At 51.4% G+C, this 7,920-nt stretch overlaps 1 protein-coding gene across 1 annotated transcript; it reads left to right on the plus strand.

The window, feature by feature from the left end:
• Window positions 1–1,105: 1,105 nt before the first annotated feature.
• On the plus strand, window positions 1,106–6,191 carry LOC126990726 (uncharacterized). The gene is made up of 2 exons (XM_050849398.1): window positions 1,106–2,175; window positions 5,934–6,191. The coding sequence occupies exon 1, from the start codon at window positions 1,309–1,311 to the stop codon at window positions 2,011–2,013; it is 705 nt and encodes a 234-aa protein (XP_050705355.1). The 5' UTR covers window positions 1,106–1,308; the 3' UTR covers window positions 2,014–2,175; window positions 5,934–6,191.
• The last annotated feature ends 1,729 nt before the right edge of the window (window positions 6,192–7,920 follow it).

Genomic DNA, 7,920 nt, shown 5'->3' on the forward strand with positions numbered 1-7,920 from the left:
CTACGAAAGCCTCGTCATCTGTCTGTGCGTGTGTGTGTGTGTGTGTGTGTGTGTGTGTGTTTTTACGTTGTTGCCTATTGCGCCAAAAATCTACGAAAGCCTCGTCATCTCTGTGTGTGTGTGTGTGTGTGTGTGTGTGTGTGTGTGTGTGTGTGTGTGTGCGTGCGTGCGTGCGTGCGAGCGTGTGTGTGTGTGTGTGTGTGTGTGTGTGTGTGTGTGTGTGTGTGTGTGTGTGAGCCCCGAGATGTTTAAGGTTCATATTCTTAAAAGTATCGGGCTGCCAATACGATTATTTCCCAAGGCCACAGAAGATAACTCAAGTTTTCTTGGGCGATTTTCCCGTTCAAGAGAGTTCTAATGGTAAAAGAAAGAAGTAAAAAAATAAAGCTTGTCGTCAGCATATTGGAGCTGAAGTAAAGGCCATAAAACAGAGCAGCGTGTATCCTCTGAAGGCAAGCGTCTGGTGGGTTGACGAGGCTGAGAGAAGCTTACGCCGCTGGTGATCTGCACGATCCCTCGAGGCTACTGAGGCGCCTGTTCTTTTGTTTCTAAGGGGGACTTTGGGGATGTGTTTTCTGTACCTTTTACTTATACTTATTGATAGTGATTTTCTTGGAGGTTATTGATGCGACTTTTTCACTCTTTCTTACAGGAGTACTTTATGGATTTTTCTGTCTTTTTACGGGAGTACTTTATGGAGTTTTCTGTCTTTTTACAGGAGTACTTTATGGATTTTCTGTCTTTTTGGGGGAACTTATGGATTTTCTGTCTTTTGCAGGAGTACTTTAATGATTTTTCTGTCTTTTACGGAGTACTTTATGGATTTTCTGTCTTTTTTACGGGAGTACTTTATGGATTTTTCTGTCTTTTTACGGGGAGTACTTTATGGATTTTTCTGTCTTTTTTACGGAGCACTATGGATTTTTCTGTCTTTTACAGGAGCACTTTATGGATTTTCTGTCTTTTTACAGGAGTACTTTAATGATTTTTCTGTCTTTTACGGGAGTACTTTATGGAGTTTTCTGTCTTTTACGGGGTACTTTATGGAGTTTTCGGTCTTTTTACTGGGGAAATTTATGGATATTTTTTACGGGGGAACTTAAGTTTTTTTTCACGCGCAGCCCCGACAAGGGCGAGACGCTGCGGCTGGTGCTGGAGCCGCCGTCGGTGCCCGCCAGGAAGAGGCGGCTCGGCAGCCACCCGTGTCTTCACGTGGATGACCACAACCGTGTGCTGGGTTCGGTGAACGGTCACGCGTGCCTCGTCCAGCTGGACTCCGGGGCCCAGATCACCTTCCTCTTCCACACCATGGCCAAGAGGCTGGGGCTGATCACCGGCACGGAGCCCACCGAAAAGCAGGACATCGACCTCTGGATCGGCTCGCGGGTGCTGGACGTCATAGAGCTGAAGGCCGTCCCCATCAGTCTGGGGGGCGGCGTGGAGATGGTCGTCCCCGCCACTGTGTTCCCGGCGTGGCTGGAGGACATGTACGACGCAGACGAGGTCGTGCTGGACGCCCACCACTTGCGGCGCGGCAGCATGGTGCAGGTGTTTCGGCCTGACGGCAGCGACCTCTTCGTCTGCCATCCGCAGCAGCTGCGGCGGAGGCCGAGGAAAACGGAGCGTTCCGTGGAGCCTGACGTCCTCTGGGTGCGGCGGGAGGGCGGCGCGGCGTGGCCCAGGCCCATGACGGTGCTGCTGGACACCGGCGCCCAAGGCTTCCACGTGTCTGAAAGACGCCGCAAGCTGCTCCTCGCGAGCAGGAAAGGCCGCAGGCCGCCCAAGCGCGTCGTGCTGGACTTGGGCGACGGCTGCCGCGTGAACGCCGCGCCGCTGGAGGAGGTGGCCTCCAACGACCATGACTTTGTCATGGGCGTCTCCCTCCTGTGCAAGTACGGCGCCGTGCTGGACCACGCCCGCCACACGCTCGCCTTCAAGACCGGCTCCCAGTGGCGGGAGGTCAGCACACAAGGCCCTCAGCAGGGGGTGGTCAGCACACAAAGGTTCCACTAAGCAGCTCGTCGGGAACAAGGCGGTGGAGGCGAGAAAAGCGTGTGAGGATAACAGTTACATGGCACACTAAACACCAAGCCAGCACCTAGGCTCACAGGGAAGGGTGTGGCCAACACACCTCCAAGTAAAGGAGAGATTTATGTTCATGGACGGTGAGCTTAGGTGTGGTTAAGTTTACAGGAGCTGCCTTGAATAAGCCCACCGGCCTTGCAGACACCTTATGTTCTTCTTTTCTCTATCTCTCTCCATCTACCTCTAATACTTTTCAGGTGTACATTACAGCCCCGGTCACACATCCACGTATCAAGCCCACGTATGCTCACGTATGTGATTTTTGGCCCATACGTGGCCATACGCGGGTTTGTTGCCGCGATCAACTGGATACGTGTCAGGGGCCGATGTACGTAAAGCTTGCACGGTCAACATAACGACGCCATAACGTAAGTACGAGGTAATACGTATCAAGCCTACGCACTGCGCTAGCATGACGTGACGCTTACCCGAATCTCCTTTCTCACACTACATTCCCTTCTTTCTCTCCTTCCTTATTCCCCTTTTTCCTTCCATCTCTTCCTAAATTTATCCATGACTTTCTCTCTCTTGTCTTCGCTGAAGCACTTAAATCTACACTCTCTAAAAAGGCGAAGGTTGCGAGGAGACTTGATCGAAGTCTATAAATGGATGAAGGGCTTTAATAAAGGGGATGTCAATAAGATTTTGATAGTAAAAGAGCCAGGTAGGACGCGAAGCAAAGGTTTTATGTTAGACAAATTCAGATTCAACAGAGACATAGGCAAGAATTGGTTCACCAGTAGAGTGGTGGACGAATGGAACAGGCTTGGGAACCATGTTGTTGGTGCCAATACCATAGATACATTCAAGAAGAGGTTAGATAAAGCCATGGATGGTGAGGTAAGGTGGGGTTGAGTGTACAGGAGCTGCCTTGAAACATTTGAAATATTTATTAATAGCCTATTAGGTACAGTTACATATGTTGTTGTATGTATTGTTCGAGGCTCGCCATTACATAAGCATAAGCTTTTCAGGCCAACCGGCCTCTTGCAGACTCCTTACGTTCTTATATCTCATCTTTCCACTCCCTGTCCCTCCCCCCTTCCTTTCCCTTCTTATATTTTCTTCTTTCTTTCCTTACCAATTCCCTTTTTCTTTCCATCTCTTCCTAAATCTGTCTGTAATCCTCAATACACACTCGTGTGTGTGTGTGTGTGTGTGTGTGTGTGTGTGTGTGTGTGTGTAATTCACCTCTTGGTCTGCTGCGGGTCTCTCTCGAGACAGCCAGCCGTTCCCCTACGGAAGAGCACAGAGCTCGTAGTACCGATCTTTGGGTAGGACTGAGACCACTCACACACAACACACCGCGTACCTACTCACTGCTAGGTGAACAGGGTCTACACGTGAAAGAAGATAAACCCAAATTATCTCCACCCGGCCGGGGAAGATAAGTTGGGTTTATCTTCTTTCACGTGTAGCCCCTGTGTGTGTGTGTGTGTGTGTGTGTGTGTGTGTGTGTGTGTGTGTGTGTGTGTGACTCGCGTCTCATCTACCTACTCGGCAATGGGTTTAAAAATCAATGCAAAGAAAACATAAATCTTAGCACAGTGTATAAACCCCCAGAAGTGCCTCTCCAGTTTCACATCAATGGAGATCCCATAAAAATAATAGAGAATTTTACATGCTTAGGCAGTGTTGTCTCCTCTGACTGCTCTCATGATCTAGAAATTCAGAGGAGAGTAAACCTTGCCGCCACTGCTTTTGGCCGCCTGAGAGAAAGGGTCTTCTCAAATAACAACCTCCGAGTAGACACCAAGGCTGTTGTGTACAAGGCTGTATGCATATCCACACTGCTTTACGGATCTGAGGGATGGACCTTATACAGACGTCAGATTAACATCCTGGAGAAGTTCCACATCCGATGCATCCAAAGGATTGTGAAGGTGACATGGAAAGATAAAGTAACCCACGACGAGCTCTACCATCGGACTCAGACCTGCAGTATAGAAACCCTCCCGGCACAGCGACACCTGCGCTGGCTGGGTCACGCCATCAGAATGCCTCAGCATCGACTACCATGCCAATGCTATATGGCCAACTAAGGGAAGGAGGTAGAACTACAGGAGGTCCAAAGAAGCGTTATGAAAATCAATGCAAAACCCTTCTAAAGAGGTGCAACATCCAACCCAAAGACCTAGAGACACTGGCGACGGACAGGCAAGCCTGGAGGGCTGCATGTGTAAATGGAACCACCAGAATCAAACAAGAGAACTCAAGAAAAAGAGCAGAGCAACGTATCCAACGACGCCAACGCAACCTAGGAGCCGCACCTGTGGGACAATATCCCTGCCACAGGTGTGGTGAAGTGTGTGGCTCCCGCATAGGAATCAACAGCCATCTCCGGTGGCACCGACAGCACGACCCTTGATCATCGTCTTCATGATCATTCATCATCATCATCATCTGCAGAGCAGTGGCGTCATCGACATCGATGGACTGCCACAAATAAGCAAGCAAGTGTGTGTGTGTGTGTGTGTGTGTGTGTGTGTGTGTGTGTGTGTGTGTGTGTGTGTGTGTGTGTGTGTGTGTGTGTGTGTGTGTGTGTGTGTGTGTGTGTGTGTGTGTGTGTGTGTGTGTGTGTGTGTGTGTTCTTGTTTCTGCGTCCACCTGATCTAGACTCAGCTGCGTGCATTCCTAGCTCCAAGTTCCCCAAAACCAGCGTCTTTTCGCAGCCTACCTCCTGGAGCGAGGCACATACTATGTACACAAGGACTCTAGGCTCCTTGCCGTACACACCAAACACTTTGATGGCTCCCCCGCCAGTGCATCGTGTTTCGAACAAGCGGCCTCGCAGTCCCGACAAGGGCGAGACGCTGCGGCTGGTGCTGGAGCCGCCGTCGGTGCCCGCCAGGAAGAGGCGGCTCGGCAGCCACCCGTGTCTTCACGTGGATGACCACAACCGTGTGCTGGGTTCGGTGAACGGTCACGCGTGCCTCGTCCAGCTGGACTCCGGGGCCCAGATCACCTTCCTCTTCCACACCATGGCCAAGAGGCTGGGGCTGATCACCGGCACGGAGCCCACCGAAAAGCAGGACATCGACCTCTGGATCGGCTCGCGGGTGCTGGACGTCATAGAGCTGAAGGCCGTCCCCATCAGTCTGGGGGGCGGCGTGGAGATGGTCGTCCCCGCCAATGTGTTCCCGGCGTGGCTGGAGGACATGTACGACACAGGCGAGGTCGTGCTGGACGCCCACCACTTGCAGCGCGGCCGCATGGTGCAGGTGTTTCCGCCTGACGGCAGCGACCTCTTCGTCTGCCGCCCACAGCAACTGCGGCGGAGGCCGAGGAAAACGGAGCGCTCCGTGGAGCCTGACGTCCTCTGGGTGGGGCGGGAGGGCGGCGCGGCGTGGGCCAGGCCCATGACGGTGCTGCTGGACACCGGCGCCCAAGGCTTCCACGTGTCTGAAAGACGCCGCAAGCTGCTCCTCGCGAGCAGGAAAGGCCGCAGGCCGCCCAAGCGCGTCGTGCTGGACTTGGGCGACGGCTGCCGCGTGAACGCCGCGCCGCTGGAGGAGGTGGCCTCCAACGACCATGACTTTGTCATGGGCGTCTCCCTCCTGTGCAAGTACGGCGCCGTGCTGGACCACGCCCGCCACACGCTCGCCTTCAAGACCGGCTCCCAGTGGCGGGAGGTCAGCACACAAGGCCCTCAGCAGGGGGTGGTCAGCACACAAAGGTTCCACTAAGCAGCTCGTCGGGAACAAGGCGGTGGAGGCGAGACAAGCGTGTGAGGATAACAGTTACATGGCACACTAAACACCAAGCCAGCACCTAGGCTCACAGGGAAGGGTGTGGCCAACACACCTCCAAGTAAAGGAGGGATTTATGTTCATGGACGATGAGCTTAGGTGTGGTTAAGTTTACAGGAGCTGCCTTGAATAAGCCCACCGGCCTTGCAGACTCCTTATGTTCTTCTTTTCTCTATCTCTCTCCATCTACCTCTAATACTTTTCAGGTGTACATTAAGAGAGTTTCCGGAGACTAGGAGGCTGTGTCTGAGGGAACACTAATGTCTTTGGGGGTTGACCCAACAAGTCCATATTTCTTTGAACATGTTGACTGACCACTAAACGCACAGCGGACAAGACTTTTCTTGTCAAGGTCCTTTGCTCTTTACCAACTCGGCGTGAATTAGCCACAAAGCAATTCCTCGTGAGTGAAACAACGGCACCCAAGCTGTTTTGTAATCTATTCTCTTAATTAACTCGATTATGCAAAATTGCTGCGGAACTTAGGAGTCAAAGACTGTCCGTAAGAGGAGGGGAGTTGATGAGACGAATAGCTTTAGACTCGACTCTGTCCAAGAGAGCAAGAGAGCCGTGGCTGAGTCGACATAATGACGGCGCCGCGTTCAGGAGGACGCGAGCTCAATCCCCGCCCGGTGCCACCAAGCTGGGATTTTTCAGCCGCCGCCGAGTGGCTTAAAAACTACCCATATGCTGTCCAGAAGACCACCTATCAACCCGGACTTTAGATTCTAGGATTAAAAATGAGCTCCGGGAGGGCAGCATGAGCCAATGCAAGATGGCGCAAATATAAACACTCGCCTGCGCCAGAACGGGCTGGGCCGACCATCAGGCCCCACCGGGAAGAAGCCTTGGGTCGACCATCAGGCCCCACCGGGAAGAAGCCTACCGGCGCAATAGGCCGCGACGTAAAAAAAAAAAAAAGTCCCGGAGGGTTTAAGAACATGGGCTTTACTTATTTACTATCTTATTTACTAATTATTTACTATCTTTTTTACTGTCTATCACTAGTCGAATAAAACTACCCATTGAGACACTAACACAACCCCTACGAAAGCCTTATCAAATGTGGGAGTGTATGCTCTTAAACGTTTGAGAATGTGGTCCACAAGGTCATGAGACTCAGAGCAGGCGTGGGTTGGTGTGGCCGGGCAGAAGCAGCAGCATCCAACAGCTTCTCGCGAGGCCGACTTTAACGCCGGTGTGTCGGGGAGCAGGCGAGGCGGCGCTTAACGAACGAGAAAAATGTCACAAACTGGAACGAACCCAGACAGGGAACGACGGTAATAACACGGACAGCCTCCCCCTTGCTTGAACACACACACACACACACACACGGACTAACTGCCTGACTGACTGGTTGAGTGAGTGAGTGATTGACTGACTGAATGACTGACTGACCGACCGATCGACAAACAAACAGACGGATACACACACACACACACACACACACACACACACACACACACACACACACACACACACACACACACATTGTTGTCGATTGTTACTGCGAAACTGAAGTAGCAACACTCATATGATTGCGTAATTTTATCCGTAACTAAAATATTCTATGTCCTCGAATACTAAATGTTAGGTAGACAAGTTTTCTATCACACACAATAAATGCTGCCAAAACCTCGCTGTGAATCTATAACGGGAAAATCAACGCTATATTTCCTTTCATATTCTTCGTAATAGTATAGCTTGTACGATTAAGTGTCACTGCTTCTTCTGTGTCCGTGGAAGGAGGCATTTCAACGACGGTTTCTTTAATGCTTTGTTTGTCTTCGCGCTCTGACGCTCCATTCTCTTTACTGTCTTCCCTTCCTTGGCGAGCAAAAAGCAATGGACTGACGGTTTTCTAGATGTTACTTTTGTCTTCGCGTTTTACATTTCCAACTGTCTTCCCTTCCTTGGCGAGCAAAAGCAATGGACTGACGGAATGGACTTTACTGTTGTGTTTGTCTTCCCGTTCTCCTTTCCTCCCTGTCTTCCCTTCCTTAGCGTAATACACTGACGGTATCCTCAATGTCCTGTTTGTCTTCCCGTTCTCCTTTCCTCCCTGTCTTCCCTTCCTTGGCGTAAT

This window comes from Eriocheir sinensis, unplaced genomic scaffold, assembly GCF_024679095.1.
Source record: "Eriocheir sinensis breed Jianghai 21 unplaced genomic scaffold, ASM2467909v1 Scaffold194, whole genome shotgun sequence".
Taxonomy (NCBI): domain Eukaryota; kingdom Metazoa; phylum Arthropoda; class Malacostraca; order Decapoda; family Varunidae; genus Eriocheir; species Eriocheir sinensis.

Coding starts and splice junctions, on each gene's coding strand:
- LOC126990726 (XM_050849398.1), top strand. CDS start 1,309: ATGGCCAAGAGGCTGGGGCTGATCACCGGCACGGAGCCCACCGAAAAG.